At 50.2% G+C, this 19477-nt stretch overlaps 1 protein-coding gene across 11 annotated transcripts in view; it reads right to left on the reverse strand.

Annotated features, from left to right (window-relative positions):
• Positions 1 to 14520, reverse strand: part of TLR5 (toll like receptor 5) — a 30869-nt gene extending 16349 nt beyond the window's left edge. For 2 of the 11 annotated variants that reach the window (XR_006344982.1, XR_006344981.1), the window contains exons 1-2: positions 14051 to 14192; positions 3223 to 3383 (exon numbers count right to left, since the gene is read on the reverse strand). Coding sequence is in view for 1 of the 11 variants with exons in the window: in XM_043924086.1 (XP_043780021.1) it covers positions 2956 to 3047 (92 nt within the window). In the remaining 10 variants the exon portion in view is untranslated. The other 9 variants (XR_006344984.1, XR_006344985.1, XM_043924090.1 and 6 more) reach the window with 8 other exon arrangements.
• Positions 14521 to 19477: the final 4957 nt, after the last annotated feature.

Genomic DNA, 19477 nt, shown 5'->3' on the forward strand with positions numbered 1-19477 from the left:
GGGCTCCTGGGGGAAGGTGAACCTCTCAGCCCTTCACCCCCTTCAGCGCCAAGTGAAGGTCCCCCTTGCCCCACAGTCACTCCATCCCGAGATGACCCCTTTGAAATGCTGAGTTCTCTCCCACGCTCTCAGCATGACCCTTCCCCTTCCAGGTCTCCTGGGCCCTTCCTTCCACTAGGCTGACTCTCTGATGGCCTCCTGTTCCCTCTCAAACCTTCCCTGCTCTTCAAGTGCATCTGCCCTTTCCACCTCCCCATCATTCTACACCCCACAGACCTTCTCTTCCGACCCTCTGCCAACACCTTCAACCCCAATGCCTCCTTGCTCTTCTCTCCTGTCTGTCTACACCGGCTGCCGGCCCGCTGCATGCCTACATCCGGCGGCTATAGCTCTGTTGGGAGGTACCACACTGGTGCTCACACAGATGTGCAGAATCCAACCGTGCGGTCACCCTCTCTCCTACCCCCAGGGGTGACTGCAAACCTCTGCTGGTTCCCCTGCCCATCCTGCCTGGCCTCTGCCCTCTCAGAAGCCGCTGACACCTTGCTTCCTATTTCTAGGAGAAAAAGGCCTGGCTCTCTTTGTTTTTGTAAACTGTTTGCTTTCTAAAAAATTATTTATTTATGGCTACACCGGGTCTTCACTGCGGCACACAGGCTTACTCTAGTTGCGGCAAGTGGGGGCTACTCTTCATTGTGGGGCACAGGCTTCTCACTGCAGTGGCTTCTCTTGTTGCGGAGCACAGGCTCTAGGGCACACAGGCTTTAGTAGTTGTGGTGCATGGGCTTAGCTGCTCCACGGCATCAGGGATCTTAACTGCCCGGATCAGGGATCAAACCCATGCCTCCTGCATTGGCAGGAGGATTCTTATCTGCCGCCAGGGAAGCCCAGGAAGGCCTGGCTCTTGACCTGGCATGTGTTCTAACCACGTGGTGACTCCCTGTGTCCCACAGCAAGGCCCACTGGAGGGCTCAAGGCCCGTCCTGGTGGGAGCACCATGCGAAGCCTCTAGGAGGTGGGCTTTGGGGTGCAGAGAGCGTGGTGGGTCTGAAGCGGAGCCCGCTCAGGCTGGTGCAGCCACAGAGGGAGGCTCGCTTGTGCACACCTGGGTGCAAAAGGTGCCCCGCCGCCAGGACCTGGCAGTTCGTTCCTGCAAACAAAAAGGAAAGTGTGCTCCCCACCCACCCTTTTCCTCAGACCCATTACACGCCTGAGCAGAGACAGTCAGCAGCAGCTTCCGTGGGCAGCATGGATTAACACAGCAGGGCAGAGCCTGGTAACTGATGACTGTTCTCCAAAGGGGAAGCAGAACATCAGTGCAGAGGGGCTCTGTGCGCTGGTGCGCCCTCGGGAGATTGGTTTACTGACTTGCTGGCACCTGGTGGTCCCCTTAGGGTCTGTCTGCATCTCTCTGCCGCATGATGCCTTGATACAAAGCTGGTCTAGTACGTCTAGCCCAGAAAGAAACTTCCCTTTCATGTGTCATGGGGTGGCAGGGGAGATCACGAGAGACTCAGTCAAATGCCTTGCTGCATTCCCAGGGCTGCCGGAAGCTGGTAATGCTGTCAGGATGGAAATGAGTGGAGTCCGACACAACTTGCTGTTCTAGAACCTACGCACACCTGCAGGGGTTCCCGCCACCTGTCCTCAGGGCTGCAGACCAGAGAGCAGATCTCTTCTAGGAATCTGCCCACAACAGCTGTCAGACTCACTATACACCTTGTGCTCGTGTTCAGTCATGTCTGATTCTGTGACCCCATGGACTGTAGCCCGCCAGGCTCCTCTGTCCCTGGGATTATCCTGGCAGGAACACTGGAGTTGGCTGCCATTTCCTCCTCCAGGAGATCTTCCCCACTCAGGAATTGAACCTGTGTCTCCTGTGTCTCCTGCATTGGCAGGCAGATTCTTTACTACTGAGCCACCTGGGAAGCCCTCAAGCTCACTGGTTTGTAGCTTATTTTGTAAATCTCTGCTGAATGAATCAATTTGTCACATCCTGCCTCTGGGTCCTCCTCTCTCTTCATGACCTGCAGGGCCAGCTACCAGGGTGCTGAGGGCAGGTCTGGGCTCTGTGTTCCTCAGATGGGCTGGTCCAGGTGGGGGGAACCTGGGGCCCTTTGGAGCAGCCCCATCTCATCTGCTCTCTCCCATCCTACCTGGGAGGGGTTATCTGTGCTTACGATAGCCTCTGAGAGGGAGCATGCCCTTCCTTCTTCTTCCACATCTGGACATAGCTCGAAATATCCTCTTGGGCATCTGTAGCATTTCCTCCACATTCAGAGCACTTGGGGCTGTAGCCTTTCTGACTCATCAAACACTGTGCTCTATTTGTCTTTGGTTGTGGACCCTTATTTCCATCTTCAGTACATAAGAAACTCTAATGAGGTGGGTAAAGTCAGATCAGCTTCATTAACCCCCCACTGAAAGAAGCCTCAAGTACATTGGTGCAGATGGTGGCCATTCCTGTGACGTTCATCTCAGGATACCACCACGAGCATCGATTCCCCTCACTTCCAGCTGTTTGTGCTGCTGCTGCCTCCTGTCCAGGCTGCTGCAGTGACTGACCCCCTACCCACCCCCAGAGCAAGTCTTACCCCAACACCTCCATCTCTCACTCAGGTACACGAGAGGGCTTATAGGAGGCACGGCTCTGACCAGAAACCTTCTGGTTCCTCCTGCCCACAATGATCCAACTCTTCAGGGGGCAAGACTCCACATGGACTCTAGTCTATTCCTGGAATGGCTGATTAGAGGGGTCCCTTAGTGCCTGAACCCTCTCACTGGCCAGAGGGGGAAACTCCAGACAACCTACCCTCTGGCTTTTCTAGTCTTGCCTGGCCTCCGGGGATAACTCGCGTTCTCCCAGTGTGGCCTCCATCTAACTTCTCTGCTTCTGCTGATCCTGGGCTTGGGGTGCTTGTCCCCGTCTCATCTGTTTACCCAACCCAAACTCACCTCTCACAGGCTACCCCAGAGGCCAACTCTTCTGTGAAACGGTTCTCATATTCCCACAAGTGCTTTATCTCCTGCCCTGGTTCTGTGTACATGTCCACGATGGCATTTTCATCACCTCATTCCTCCTCCAGCTTGCCCATCTTCTGAGGGTAAGCACCCAGTTTTGCTCAAGCAGTAGCCCCGAGGCACACAGCACAACTGAAGCATCCGGTGAGCTGTTTCCCATTCATATTCTGATGGAGGGTGATTTTCATCAGGAGTACTTACCTCCAGTCCCAGCACAAGGGGCTTCTGGTGTGCTCTTATTCTAGAGACAGGAGGTCCCTGTTGTTTAAAGGCTTTAGTTCCTAAGACTCTGCCAACCTCCTCGTAGCGAAGATGGTGGTCAGTATTATTCTGGTGAATTAGGAGAAAGAGTTTCTGCTGTCCTAAGGGAGAACAGGAAAGCTAATTAGGAGGGAGAAGCACCAACATTACGGAGATGGTTTTCTATGCCACACAGCAATTTTTATCTGCAGGGGAATTTAAAACACTAAGTGTGTCTCTGATTAAGTGGAAGTTTAACTGGAAAAGGTCAAAACCCTTTTGTAAACTAAGGCATGTGGAACATCAGAGCTGAAGGGACCTGGAGAAACCTCAGGTCCAGTCTCTGGGTCAAGAGGTCAGGCGGGGAAGCTTTCTCCCTCGTCACTCTGTGGAGGGAACTCCACGCTTTCACAGTCCACTCCATCTTTACTGTCATGGCGGTGGGGAGGAAATACCTCCCCTGGACCCAGATGTCCCCTTCAAGACAGTTCTGTGGTCATTTGCCAGGGGCTCACACAAAGGATGAGGATAGTCCATCATTTTCTCCACAGTGAGCAGAGAGCTTGCAGGTTTTAGGGAGAGCTCAGTCTGCCATCAGAGTTTGATGTTTCTAAGCAGTACAACTAGGTAAATCATGGCTGAGTTAGGAGACGTTGGGCAAGTATTGAGTCTCAGATTTAGGATGAGATGGGTCCTGAAAGTTAAGGATGCCATATAGTTCTTTCCGCTGTTTTATAGATGAGTAAACTGTGACTCAGAGGTTAAGTATGTGCTTAAGGTCACATAACCATCGCATTGCAGAGCTAGGATTTGAATCCAGCTGTAAACTTGTCATTTTGATCTTCAAAAAAATAAAAATTGTGGACATTGCAAAAGAGATACAGAGCCTCCAAAGATGATTTGCATATGAATCATCCAGAGATCTTGCTGAAGTGCAGATTCTGACTCAAGCTGGTCTGGGGGAGGACCTGAGATTCTGCATTTCTAACAAGCCTCCAGATAATACTGATGCTGCTAGTTCAGTGACAATGATCTGAGCGCTAAGGACTTGAGAGCTCTATTATGGGCCTCACTGCTCACTACTCAGGCCACCTCAAGCCCCCCGGGAACGATGTATGACCAGGATGCTGCATGATCACTTTTGAGAAGCGGGGACCATGCATTCACTCCCAATTCTTCTCAGTCCTGAAGACTGAAGCATCGGATGGTTGTTCGAGGAGGGTTATTCGATGTTTCAGAGGGAAGGGAGCTGGGCAGGTCACATCATTTTACTTGGAGCTGAGGAAAGGACTTAGCAGCTAAGCAACAACGAGGAAGCAGGAGAGCTTGGGTACCATTTCTCTGGCTCCAGCACAGGCGCCTCTCCTGGAGACCAGCAGGGGGCGCCAAAGGGCGGAGACCGAGGCCGGAGCCCTCCGAGGGCCTCAGGAAAGTCTGGGTGAGGGATGTGGAGGCCACAGCGGCTCTGAACTGAGCCCTGCAGAGAAGTTCCTAATGCTTGCCTAGGCTTAGAGAGTATGCAAACGCTCCTGGCAGGCTGGCCATTCCTGGAGCATAGGGAGAGGAGGCTGCGACTGAATTTCAAAACAGGAGTGTGATGTATTTTCTTTCCTAGCAGGGACCTTAGAAGGAATTATCCACTTTCACCCCCACCCCCACATCCTGTGAGGTTCTGAATCTGTTGGGCAGTGTACACAATTTTGATTTGCGGGGAAGGGTCAAAATGACAACTGAGTGTGTTCAGTTCAGTTCAGTTCATTTGCTCAGTCGTGTCCGACTCTTTGCGACCCCATGGATCCCAGCACGCCAGGCCTCCCTGTCCACCACCAAGTCCCAGAGTTTACCCAAACTCCTGTCCATTGAGTCGGTGATGCCATCCAGCCATCTCATCCTCTGTCGTCCCCTTCTCCTCCTGCCCCCAACCCCTCCCAGCATCAGGGTCTTTTCCAACGAGTGTGGCTGGATTCAAATCCTAGCTCCACAATTTAATAGATGTGTGACCTTGAGGAAGTGCTTAACCTCTCTGAGCACCAACTTAATCATCTATACAATGGCAACAATAATAGTTTCTTCTTCCCCAGGGAAGCATATTTGGCGGCTTCTGAGAAGACTCTAGTGCCGCACAGAGAACGAGTTATTGATGCATAATCCCCTAATATTTCTTCCTTCTTTAGTAGACAGACATCATTTATCCAACTGCACCTCACCAAAAATGTATTCCTTTTGGAAACCACTCAAGGGAAACAGGGAGAGAAGGAAACCGAATTTCTCAGTACACTGGCGTGATTTGGTGTTTCTCTTTTTTGCACTCATGGGAAATTAATGCAAAAACTTTCCTTACAGTCTTTACTATCTCCCGGTGGTGGTCCCCACAAACCAAAACAAAGCCAGCACCATCCAGAGGCACTGAGACAAGATGAAAACCAAAATGGTTCAGGTATGAAACGGTTTCTCTTCTGTCTGCTCGTTATAAACTCTTTAGCACCCAGCTTTAAAGCATCTGACTGGAAGAAATAATTCCATCTGCTGCTGCTTCAGTCATATCCAACTCTGCGACCCCATAGACAGCAGTCCACCAGGCTCCCCCGTCCCTGGGATTCTCCAGGCAAGAACGTTGGAGTGGGTTGCCATTTCCTTCTCCAGTTCCATCTGAGTGTATATTAAAACCTAACAACTAGCATGGCACATCTAAAACTCCTTGGGGAAAGACAGCTCACCAAAGCACTGACTTCCCTGGTGGCTCAGACGGTAAAGAGTCTGCCTGCAATACAGGAGACGTGGGTTCAGTCTCTGGGTTGGGAAGATCCCCTGGAGAAGGGAATGGCAACCCACTCTAGTATTCTTGCCTGGAGAATTCTATGGTCAGAGGAGCCTAGCGGTCTACAGTCCATGGGGTTGCAAAGAGTCTGACACGTAACACTGACTTGTCTGTCTTCCTCAGGTAGCACCAGCATTCTCAATTAGAAAATTAACATATAAGACTGACAGTCTCCCTGAATGCAACTCAGCTAAACTCTGAGTGTTCATGGGCAAAATGAACTGCCAAGAAAGATAGGCAGCTGCAAGGTCAGGAGCCTGAGCAGAGGGCGAGCTGGGAAGTCTGATACTGTATCCCCTGAATGTAGTGACACAGGCAATCCGCTAAGTGCAGCAAAAATCATTTGGATTGTGAGGTAAATTGGAAGCAGTTGGGAAGAGGCCTGGTGAAGAGAAACCGTATTAAACCATGATCCCTTAGACACAGAGGATGGAAATGTGAGGAGACAGTACAAAACACTTGAGAACTGTCCGGGGAGGGATCTGCAGGCTGTGCTGGGTTAACAAAAAGCATCATGAAAAACCTCCCTGGGCTGGTAGAATCAAGCCTGCTCTGCAGCTGATGGAGACACCCCCTGGGCAGAGGAAAGGGGAGGGAGGGGGAGGGAGTTGGGCCAGGCAGAGGGGTCCCCCATCTCTGGGCCTGCCAGGTGCAGAGGGGGAAGGATGACTTCACTGGTGGTGCCCCAAGACTGGGAGCAGGACAGGCAGGGCTGGGAAACACACCCCTGTTCTAAGGACACATTCTTGCCATGTGCCCAGCACCCAGGGGCCTCAGGGAGGTCCGTGGAGTGTGGAAACAGCCTGGACCAGCTGCCCAAGGTGGGTTGTGTTCCACGCTGAATGAGGGTGGAGTTAGCAAGAAACTGGGCTCCTCTGCCCTGTGGGTGATTCTTTAAAAGATGAATGAGATCACTGGGCTGGGATCACCGGGCAAGAGCTCTGGGCTGGGAGAGGGGAAAGCTGGTTTCTAGCTCCGCTTTGGCCATCACCTGGGCATCCTTGCCAAGTTTCACTTTCCTTGTCCTGTTTTTGTATCTGTTTGATGGCCAGTTTGAACTAGAAGCATTTTCAAAGCCTGGAAACCTTCAAATTACCTAACGAGATTTGCTGAGTGTCATGACAGCCATCACAGACCAGGACACAATCACCTTTCCTACTTTTTGGCAAATTTTTGAATCTACTATAGACAATCTTGAAAATATCTATGGAAAATAATGGTCTTGTGAAAGTCACTCAGTCATGTCCAACTCTTTGCAACCCCACAGACTATACAGTCCATGGAATTCTCCAGGCCAGAATACAGGAGTAGGTGGCCTTTCCCTCCTCCAGGGGATCTTCCCAACTCAGGGATCAAACCCAGATCTCCCACCTTGCAGGTACAATCTTTACCAGCTGGGCCACAAGGGATGGACCAATAAAGTAGATAAATAAAATGGATTTACATATATCCAGGGGCTTCCCAGGTGGTGCTAGCGGTAAAGAGCCCACCTACCAAAGCAGAAAATAAGACGTATGGGCTGTGGGTTCAATCCCTGGGTTGGGAAGATCTCCTGGAGGAGGAAATGGCAACCCACTCCAGTATTCTTGCCTGAGAACCCCATGGACAGAGGAACCTGGCGGGCTACCCTCTATGGGGTCTCAAAGAGTTAGACACGACTGAAGTGACTTAGCAGGCACACACGTATATCCTGGCCTCAAATAGCAACTTTTTCCCACCTAGAAATTTACTCTCAGAGGGACTGCTCCTGTGGCTAGATCATCTTTTAAGAGTAGAAATGTTTCCCCCCTCCATGTATTTCCACATTCCCCTGCCCACTTCCATCCTCTACAGTCTCCTGACATCACTGCCCCAGGCTAGGTATGTAACAGGACTGTACTCAGAAGTAACTTGCAGAATCTTCTGGCTTTCATTTCCCAAACAGGGACTTAGGTCCAGGACACAGAGGCTTTTCCAGGAGGTCTTGAGAGGAGTGAAGTTGGAGGGGCAAAGCAGGGAGGTCTGGAAGAAACAGGAAAGGAAGAGAGGTCTGGGGGTCCCGGGAGGACAGGACTTTGGCAAGCCCCTAGATTCTGGCTGGACAGTCCAAAAGTAGCAGAGACTCCCAGGGAGGTGGGGTCAGCAGGCTTCTCAGTGGTAACCTGAGTGGATCAGACTGGTGAGCAGGATCCCCTGCAACCCCACCCCAAGCTCTCAGCACTGCACAAGATCCGGAAATCATGACACCACCCTGGGGTGTTTTCTATTCTCGCCAGCCTGGTAAGACAAAGGCTGCAAACTAATATTAAGTTGATCTCTACAAAATAAAAGGCGGGGCAGTATTTCTTGCACACCTGAGCATGTTACTGATTCATACTTGCAAACCTTTTGTGTGTTGAGAAAGAAAATAAAATTAGCCTTGGAATACTCTAGAACCAGTTAAGTCTCTGACCGTGAACCTCAGAACACAGAAACTTAGGGCTGAAAGTGGCTTTCCATCTTGCTTTCATTAAGAAAAGTGAAAGTGAAGTCGCTTAGTCTTGTCTGACTCTTTGTGAGTCCATGGAATTCTCCAGGCCAAATTACTGGAGTGGGTAGCCTTTCCCTTCTCCAGGGGATCTTCCCAACCCAGGGATCGAATCCAGGTCTCCCACATTGCAGGCAGATTCATTAGAGCCTTCATTATGGCCACCTTCAAATGCTGGCTCAGTTGCCCTGTCTACAAAATAGAGTGGTTATGAGGATTCAATGAGATGACACATATAAGGTCATATTTCTGGGTCCCTGGCAGTATCCTGCATGTGGTAAATATTTATTGATGATTAAATTATTTATGACTAGTAAAACCACTAGTCTAACCCACAATGAATAGATAGATAGATAAACAGGTTTGGTGAACTTGGATAAGTCATGTTGTCAGCAGTACCACGACTAAGAATTCTGCAATTAAAGCTGGAACCACAAACATCCATCTACAGTAAAGCATGAGCTGCTCACCCTGAACTAATGTAGTGGTTTGAGTATTCTTGCCTGGAGAAGCCCATGGATGGAGGAGCCTGGTGGGCTACAGTCCATGGGGTCGCAAAGAGTCAGACACAACCGAGCGACTTCACTTTCTTTTCACTTTAAGTACACAGATCCTGAAGCCAGACACACCCAGTTGGAACCCTGCTCCCCCCTCACCACTGTGTCATTGGGTGAGTCCCCTGGGCCTCATTTTCATCATCAGAAAAATGAGAATAATAACAAGACCCATCTTACAGGGACTCGGAACAGTGTCTGGCTCAGAGTAAATGCTGTTTGTGTGCCTGCTATTATTACTGGTGTCATGAATTTGTGCCCAGTCAAGGAGAAAACATCTGGCCCGCACCATTATGAAGCAAAGTCAAGTTTGGGGCACTTGAGATGACTTTACCATGGGTCAGGGAGGTGAGGACCAACTGCTTCCACGTTGCAACATCATCTCCTTGGATTTGGCAGTACCATGGCTTGGGAACTTACCCCAGATGAGAGTTCCCTGGGGCAACTGTTGGGGAGCTAGGTTAAATGAAACACAACCAATGTGAACAGGGCAATGCATCCATATTCCTTAGCATACATGGGCTCTTCCCTCCGGCATGGAACTATGGTTAGATCTCTTACAAAACAAACAAAACTATCCTCTCTTGACATGACCATTCAGAAAAAATCTATCGTTTTGCCGTGGCCAAATTCCACAGATGTGAGGTCTGAGACTCCGCCCAATGTTTCCACTGCCCATTAATCAGCCTCTTTTGACCCCATGAGATCTCGCTTTCCTATGGGAGTGTTACTCTCAAAGCTCACGTCCTTCTCATCTGTTTTTGTCTGAATCTCTATTCTTTTTGGCACAGACAGCTTTTGCCATGCATCTCTTCTTGAACTATCTCCTTCCTTGGCTTCTTTGATTTTCTTCTCTCTTTCTGTTTTCCACCAGTTCCTCTCTCCCACAGTCACCCCCAGAATGTAGGTTCTCCCCAAGAGCTCAGTTTAGCTTCTTCCTGCAGTGATTGCATTTGCTGTCACAAGCTGGACCATCTTCTCTAAACTCCTGTCACCTCCTTCTAACCCTGACCATATCTGCATTCAAAGTGCACATTTCTGCAGATTAAAGGATGTCCCCACTTGGGCATCCTGCAATAACTGTAGATGCAGTAATACCCCAAGGTGACTTAACAATATTTTGGATTTTGAAAATCCTCCAGAAAATAGAAACATTTTTGCATGGCACTCTGAGGCATGGAGTGGACCTTCCCTGAGTCCAATTCCTCCTGCCTCACAGGATTATAAGCCAACCTTCTCTTTTCCTTTTTCATATTGCTCATCACCAAGTCTTAACTTTTTTCCTTTCAAACATCTCTTGTGTTGTCCTTGCTTTTACAATTCCAACCAATGGAAATGGCATAAACAGGCACTGGATGGATGGTTCAGCTTTCTATCCAATGCTTGTTTATTGGGCACTCTCCCCAAGAAAGCTGTTAGCTGAGGGGGCTTCATCAAGGACAAACCCGGCCCAAGTGACCTGGGAGCTGAGGGTCAGGAAGAGGAGGCAGCCACAAGAGGGCATGATGCTGTAAGAGGATGTGCTGGCAGGCAGTGAGACCCGGAGGAGGACGTGCAACCCAGCCCAAGGGACCTCTGCACTCAGGGGATCCAGACGCTGAGTGCTGTGGACGGGGAAGGGTAAACTCGCGATAGCAGTGGGCCTTCCTGGCAGAGGCTGTCAAACAACAGGGTCAAGGGGAGGGGGAGCCCAGCCGAGTCTGCTGTGATCCAACTGGTTCATAAGACTGAAGTGTAAGTTCAAGGTGTGAACTGGTGGGAGGGGAGGCTGGAGAGGACACCCTGGGGCCAGATCAAGAAGGACGTTGCAAGAAAAAAAAAAAGAAGGATGTTGCAGAATGGAAGTTGCAAGAATGGATGTTGTCCATTCTGAGGCAGTGGTGGTGGTGGTTTAGTTACTAAGTCATGTCTGACTCTTGTGACCCCGTGGACTGTAGCCCAGCAGGCTCCTCTGTCCATGGGGATTCTTCAGGCAAGAATACTGGAGTGGGTTGTCATTCCCTTCTCCAGGGGATCTCCCCAGGGCTGCTAAGGGTTTTGAGTACTGCCACCACATTAAACCCAAATTCCTCCACCAAGCTTATCTAGTCTTTAATTTCCCAATAATAGCACTTAACCCACAAGTAAGTGAGGCGCTTCATGGTCCCCACATATGGCTGAATTTCAATCAGGAATCATTTACCGAGTGCTGCCTGCTATGTGCCAGACACTAAGAGGACTGCTATATGAGTAAGACACAGCCTCAGCTGGTGGGGCAAAACCCCTAAAGCCAACTGGGCAACACAGGGTCCATGGGCTTCAGTAGATGTTCGGTCATGGGGCAGTTGAGGGGAAGGAGGAACCCTCCGACTCTGCCTGAAGACCAGGGGAGCGGCCAGCCAGGGAAGTCTTCCTTGGGAAAGGTGCTATTTGAGATGCTTCCTAAAAACCAGAGGATTCCGGGGACTTCCCTGATGGGAAATGCTTGTGTGTGTGTGTGTGTGTGTGTGTGTGTACATGAAAAGAATATACGAATGGAGAAGAGGGACTAGCCTTGTGGTTCAGTGCTTAAGACTCTGAGCATCCGATGCAAAGGATGCGAGTTCGATCCCTGGTTGGGGAAATAAGATCCCACATGCCATGCTGTGGCCAAAGAAAAGAACCAAAAATACGCACCCACCCCCACCAAAAAAAACCCCCCAAAACCAGATGATTCCCTAACAGAGAGAATAGTGGGCACAGGACAGCAAGTGCAGAGAGAGAGGCATACAGAAGAGGCCTGGTCAGAATGGCGTGAGAGGTCAGTGTGGCCGAGGGCACTCGGCAGTGGCAGGAGACAGAGCCGAGAAGGAAGGCAAAGAATGTGGACTGTATGGGGGAGGGGAGAGAGAGCGCCTTTGCTTATTCTGAGCTTCAGGGGCTTTTCCCCGTTTGCCTTGCCTGGTGCCTGACCGTTGTTTCTAAACGCAGCTGAAGACTAAGTAGCTCCCGGAGCCTCTCTGCCTTTTCCAGACCACATGGGCTATCTTCTGTGAACCAGCAGACCAGGCCACACAATTTCACTCGAGTGCTCTCTGTTACACAGGTGCTGGTTTCTCCCCTCCCCTGAACCTGGAAGCTTCTAAAGGGCAGGAACGTTCCCTCAGCCAAGCTGAGATGGTCCCATAGAGCTGGGCACACTGTAGGTCATAGCCCTCATATCAGGGAAGGCACTGCAAAAACAGAATGGGAATTCCCAAAGCTTGAGACCTGGCTGAAGATTTCTATCTGCTTTCTGCATTCTTTCCCACAAATCAAAAAGGGAAACAAACATAGTGGATTCAGTCATTTCACATTCCAGTGTTTTCTTGCTCTCCAAGTCTGTGAGCAGGAATAGACAAACAGGCCTATTTTGATTTCAGCACTCAGCAACCCAAACTTCCGGAGACAGGGAAATAAACAAAGAAAGCTCTGGGATACAACTTCCTCTGAAGCCTTGCCTCCTTAGAAACAAACCCCCAAAGCTGGCAGGGATGGCTCTGCATTCAAACCACAGACTCTAAAAGATTCTCGATCTACTCAGAGCTCTAATACCAGAAGGAATGGATGATTCTGCAGTCATTTAGAACAGGAGCACCAGAAGGCTGATATGCTGGGGTGTGGTCAGAGGGATTGTTAAAATACACTCAGTAACTAGCGTTGGCCTGGTTCCCTCCTCTGGGAACCCTCTGGAATGTCCCCACAATCCCACAACTCGAGGATCAGCATCGAGCACCACAGACCTTCTCCCAGGTTCCTCTTCCAAGGTTTTCTTTCTGATGGGCTGTGCCTGGCACAATGGGAAGCTGCTGGCCACTGCCTTCTGTCCACAAGAACAAGGGTGAAGTGAGTCTGAGAGTCCAGGAGTCCTTGGACAGATCGGTCAAAACTCAGCCTGGCTGAGTAAATGCAGGGAGAAGTGATCGAATGACACACACTTGGCCAGGGCCTGGCTGCTCCCCGGGGCAGCTCTCCAACATCAGTGTGTGATCACTATCAACCTCTTCCAGGCACTCAGCGAGAGGACAGCATCCCAGACACACCCGACGACACCATATGCGCTGGGTCACTGCTCAGCAAGAGCACCTATCTGAAGGACACTGGATTACCTGCTCGCTCGTGGGTCCAGGTGCTGGACAGGTGTTCGAAACACCAGGTGACTACACAGCTAGCCCACTGCAAGGGAAAGCCCCCGCCATCAATTCCCACCCAACACGGCCTCAGCGGACTTCCTGGGACAACACCCCTCACCCCATGACAATCCACTAACCCTGTCCTCATCCCTTAAAAAAATGTCATTCCATCTGTGGTTTCCCAGGAGTGCTGCCACTATGCTCTTATCTTCACAAGCGGATTTTTCATTTTAAACTATTTACCTCAGAGCCTTTGCCAGGCTGCTCTACCTGGTGTTATGAGGGTGGAGATGTGGGGGTTCAAGGCCTTTTGTTGAGCAGCTCAGTAACTTGTTGGGATTTCTGGTGGTCCTGCTGAAGGTGGCTGTATCCCTTTTCCAAGGAAGACAGTGAAGCCACCTGCCCTTCTCAGGGTGGGGACGAAAGTGAAAAGGAGAAAGTCTGATAGCACCGTTCCAAGGTGGAGGTGCAAGTGACTTCCTCACAGCCAAAGTTTCCAGAGTCCCGCTGGCGAGGTATCCACGTGCTCCCCCTTTCTCCCTTCCCCCAGGGATGCCCCTCGAGAAGCCAAGAGCGAGGTCCAGGGAATCGGTCCAGGGAATGGGCCCCCCGGGGCGCAGGAGGAGAGCTGTAAACAACCCAGAACCCCTCTGCCAGGGGAAGAGGCGCCCGGTGGTCACAGGTGGCTGGCTCCCCGCCCCCCGGGGGCTCCGGGTCCCTGCCCCGTCCCTGCCGGGGGCCAGCAGCCCTGGCCTGCCCTAGTCTGCGGCAGAGCTCTCACCTCCGGGGAAGTCTGTCCGCGCCCCGCGCACCTTCGCTCGCTCCTCGCAGTCGCAGAAGCTGAGCCCCACGCGGGGGCCCGGAAGACCTCGCCGGCCCCGCCCCCGGACAGGCCCCGCCCCCAGGCCGGCTTAGGCCCGCCCCCGGCCCCGCCCCAGCCCCCTCAGCCCAGGTAACCTCTGTTCTCTTTGGCTAGCGGCCCTCCTGCTCCAATCTTGAGGCTCCTCGGACGAGCGCCGCAGACCCTGCGGCTGCGGGGACAGGCGAAAGTGTCCGTTTGACGAGGAAGAATATAGCAGACCCAAGGACTTGGGAGGGCGGGAGGGAGGGACGCGGGTGCTGGGTGCATGGGGCGCCCTGGATCCCGGGAGAGGGGCCGCCTATAAGGGCTGCGGGCGTCCAGGGCTGGAAGACCCGCAGAGTTGCCACCTCTGTAGATTCCCAGAATGTCCCTCGAGATCCTCCAGGGCAGCTTTCTCTTCCCTTTCTCTCTCCATCCACACAGGGGAGGAGCCCAGTCCCGAGGAACTGGAGACGTGGTTCGAAGGCACAGTCAGAAGCTGGCAAGACCATGCCCTCTGACTCCGGGTCAGTGCTCCTTCTACGGAGCCAAACCTTGGGCTAAAAGCGGAACCTTTGGACACATTTCAGCCAGCAAGTGCCAGCTGGGAGCTGGCGTGATTTGAGGAAGGAAACCCGGAGTTGTCTGAAGAACCCAGAAGAAGAAAGACCCTTTCTGTCCTATGAGAGCAGTGATCCTTCTCTCTTCTTTGCCCCCACCTCCTCTGGGGCTAGAGTTTGCAGGAAAAGGGACCTGTCAGAAATAAGAACCGGCTCCCCAGATGCCCGTGCAACCAAAGGGTTAAGGAGAGGTGCCGATCAGAAAGTGGTGGAGTGGCTCTCTGGGAGGAAACCCAGTTCGGGGGACAGACAGGGCCCTGTCTTGAGCAGGACTGGGGTGGGGGGAGCGTGAGGGTGGGTGCACAAACTGCGGGGGTTGTTAAGTCTCAAACCCCCACTAACGAGGGGAGTTCGGGTGTAATCAAAACAGCTGACTCCCACTCACCGGGGAACTGGGTGATAGGATCGGCAAGGTGTGAAAGATCCTGGCACTTAATTACAGCGCAAGGATCTCGTCATAGAGTCTTCCCGGCTCTAGTCCTTGACTGGCAGCCTGAAGTGTGACTGACAGGTTGTCTCAAGTAGGTCTGAAGGGCCGCTGTGCAGGGCGATGGAGCCGCCTTCCTGCTCAACCCTAACCCCCAGTGGCGGGGCTGCGGAGAGGGAGGCGCGCTCACGGGCTGCCAGGAATGGGTGGGGGGTGCGGTCTGCAAGAGCATCCAGTGAGGGCTGAGAGCTGGGAGCCCCAGCGGCCAATCCTGATCTGAAACAGAGCCTTGCTGGTGGTGGGGGTCAGTCTTCCTTTTTTTTTTTTTTTTTTTGTTCATGGAACCGAAAGCACGTGGAAGAGCTTGGTTCACAGCACATTTACCCTACTTTGTCCTGGTGGAACTGCAAGGCCAGCGGGGGGCCTCGCAAATCGCAGGATGCTGGGGATAGGTAGGGGAGGAGGGAGAATGTTCCAGGCTGTGAGGTCTCCCCAGGGACAATGAAGCCCTCTTCCCCAGCCTGGCACCCGGCTTGGATACTGTTTCCATCCACCTGGCTTCAGGGGACTCATGTCAGGCCTGAAAGGACCCTTGGGTCCTGTCTACCTGACCGTGTCTTTCGACAGATGCGGTCATTTGAGGGAGATGACAGCTTTCACCCGAATGGCCAGGGTAGCTTTGGGTCTTCTCACATGTGTCCTTTGAAGGCCATCTCTCCCCAGTCTGGCAGGAGAGGGGAAGGTGATCAAAGTCTTTGCTGATTTAATCAGGACTGAGGGCTCTTACCTGCTTCTTTTTGTCCGTTAAAATCCAGAGTGGTACACAGGGTGCTCACAGGCACCGCCCTCTTAGAGGTTCTTGTCACTCCCCTGGTTAACTTTCAGTTAGTTCCCTATTCACTGAGATTAGTATCCAGTTTGCAGACCAAGGCCCTGGCAGCTTCTGCAGGCTCACTTCCCTAACCCTCACCTCCCAGACTCCAGCTTCACCAGTTGCCTTTCACTTGCTTAGGCTCCTTACACACACTGCTGTTTCTGCCTGTGAGGCCCCTTCCCCACGATTTGGCACAGCTCACTCCTGTCCATCCTTTGGTCTCCCCTCAAATGGCACCTCTTCAAGGAGACGTTCCCATCCCCTCTATTTAAAGGATGCTCCTCCTGTAGTTCTTTCTCCTCGTATCCTGTTCTTTTTCTTCACAACTCTCCCCTCAATTTGTAATTTTATATACCCATTGTGTTTATTGTGTTTACTGGTACATTCTCCCCTTAATACTTTAAAAAAATTTTTATTGACGTTTTACTGATTTACAATGTTGTGTTAATTACTGCGGTACAGCAAAGTGATTCACTTTCATACATATATGTGTGTACATATATATACACAAATATATGGGCTTCCCTGGTAGCTCAGCTGGTAAAGAATCCACCTACAATGCAGGAGATCCCAGTTCGATTCCTGGGTCTGGGAAGATCCTCTGGAGAAAGGGTAGGCTACCCACCCAGTATTCTTGGGCTTCCCTGGTGATTCAGAGGGTAAAGAATCTGCCTAGAATGTGGGAGACCTAGGTTGAATCCCTGGGTTGGGAAGATGTCCTGGAGGAGGGCATGGCAACCCACTCCAGTATTCTTACTTGGAGAATCCCCAAGGACAGAGGAGCCTGGCAGGCTCTAGTCCACGAGGTCGCAAAGAGCTGGGGACAACTGAGTGACTAAGCACAGCACAGCACATATATATGTGTGTGTGTGTGTATGTGTGTGTGTGTGTGTGTGTGTATGTACATCCTTTTTATATATATTCTTTTCTATTATGATTTGTCACAATATAGTTAATATAGTTTTCCATGCTATCCCTTTAGTACTCAATAGACTTAATAATTTGTGAACCTTATAAGAAGAGGCTTGTCTGATATGTACACTTCAAATCTAGTATTCGACAAATGTCTCCAGATAAACATTTATTGGTGGTTAATGGATGAATGAATGATATTGGCATTGTTCATTTTAAAGGACAAAATTAGAACTCAATAAACTTGTAAACCTAAGCATTAGTGACTATTTCTATTAAAAAGGTAACAACCAATACAAGAGTCAGGGAAATAAAAATTCCAAGGTTTATTAGGTACTTCTTAAACTAACCATCCATTCAGCAACCGTATATTAAGCTTCTACTATAGACCCTGTGCTTCTGGCCAGGAATACAAATCTGAATAAGATCTGGCTTTCAGCATCAAGGATTGCACAGCCCAGTGGGTAGGGTGGACGTGTAAACAAATGGTTATAGTATAATTTGATAAATGCTACAGTGACATGTGTACCGAACTCTGCCTAAAATGCCTGCATCCAGGACCTGATGTCATGGCGGAAACTAAAAGATAACGACAATTTTGTCAGCCAGACAGAGCGGGGAGAGGACATTCCAGGCTGGGGGAACAGCCTGCAGAAGAACAGAGGGGAGAAGGAAGGTGGCTTCTCTGGGGAACCACTGGATGGTGTAACTGGAGTGAGGGGGTGGGGACCAGATCACAGGAGTCCATCACGTAGGCTTGCTAAGGAGTTTGATTTTGCCTGGCTACCTGTGGAGACTGGGGATCCACTGGGTGGTGTTAAGCAATGGAGTGACACCATACCTTCCTATTTGTCTGTTAGACTAATAACCCTAACATCAATGTGTAGAATGGATAGGGTAAGGGATGGGGGAAAGTCTCTCAGAAATAATCCCAGCTAGGTGGCTATTGCTATTGTCCAGGCAAAGACAATAAGAGTGTAAATTAGAGCAGTGGCATTCATCCACTTCAGCCAATAAACTTTTTGCCTTTATGAACCAAGCACTATGTTGGTGGTAGGATATGACATTATTAATAATAACCAATGTTTATTGGGTGCTAATGCTCTGCTCTGTTCTGAGCACTGTACAGGCACTAACTGATTTTATCCTCACCACAATCCTATGAGTCAGGACAATTATCATTCCCACTTAGCAAATGGGGAAGCTGAGGGAGAAGAGGTCATATAACTTACACTTGCTTACACAGCTAGTAAATAACAAAGCTAGGATCTGAACTCAGGTAACTGGGCTTTAGAATCCATGCTCTTAACTGTTATCCTATACTGAGAAGATGGTGATGCAAAAGCTAGACAAGGTTCCCGGTCTTGTAGAACCAACATTCTGGCCCTGGAGATGTAAAGAAGAGAGATTAGAGCAAGATTTAGATTATGGAATCAGCAAAACATGGTTCCTGTGAAAGAAAGAGATGTCAGGGTAATTTCACAAGATCCTAGCTTTGTGATTGGTTAGGTATTCTTGCCTGGAGAATCCCATGGACAGAGGAGCCTGGCAGACTACAATTCACGAGGTTGCAAGAGTCAGACACGCCTTAGCAACTGAACCACCATCACCACCAGGGCTGTGCCAGTCACAGAGCTAGGAAACACAGGGTTGGGATGGTAGTGTGTTCTTAGGTGGACTTGGAGGGGTAAGTTCTGTTTGGGGTAAATTGGTGTTGAGCTGTCTATGGGATGTGTAGGTAGAGCCATCCAGCAGGCAGTTCAAGTCTTATATCTGAAGAATAGAAGAAACTTCTGTATGGAGACAGAGGTGAGAGGCATCAAGATAGAGGTGATAGTTGAAATCATAGGTGGAAAACTGTCTAGAGGACAGGCAAAGTCAAGGTCCAAGAAAGAGAATAAGTTCATAAAAGACTGACAAATTTAACTGCATTAAAATAAGACCCCTGTTCATCAAAAGACATTATGAAAAGACTGAAAAAATAGGAAACAAAACTGGAGATGTTTGCAACACATATAACTGCCAAGGGGCAAACATTCAGATCATATAAAGAAGTCATAAAAACCAGTAAGAAGACAAAAGAAAAATGGACGAAAGATACAGGCAGATACTTCCCTGCGATGTGCTTCATACACTTTTATGTATGTATGTTATCTTTCACATTAAATAACTGTAAAAGAGAGAAAGGAAGAAACAAAGAAAGTGAAAAGAAAAAATAGGAGGAAAGTCAAGAAAGCGAGGAACCAAGAAAGTTGTATGAATGTCAAGCATGGACATGGTCAACTCTTCTAGAAATCACATACCAAAAAGAGTAACATCTTCCCATGGGACTGACAACTTTTGAAGGTTTAGGCAGAATTCTGGACTTCCCTTGTGGTGCAGTGGTAAAGAATCTGCCTGACAATGCAGGAGACACAGGTTTCATCCCCGGGTTGGGAAAATCCCCTGGAGAAGGAAATGGCAACACACTCTAATATTTTTGCCTGGGAGATCCCATGGACTGAGGAGCCTGTCGGGCTACAGCCCATGGGGTC

This window comes from Cervus elaphus, chromosome 14, assembly GCF_910594005.1.
Source record: "Cervus elaphus chromosome 14, mCerEla1.1, whole genome shotgun sequence".
NCBI lineage: Eukaryota > Metazoa > Chordata > Mammalia > Artiodactyla > Cervidae > Cervus > Cervus elaphus.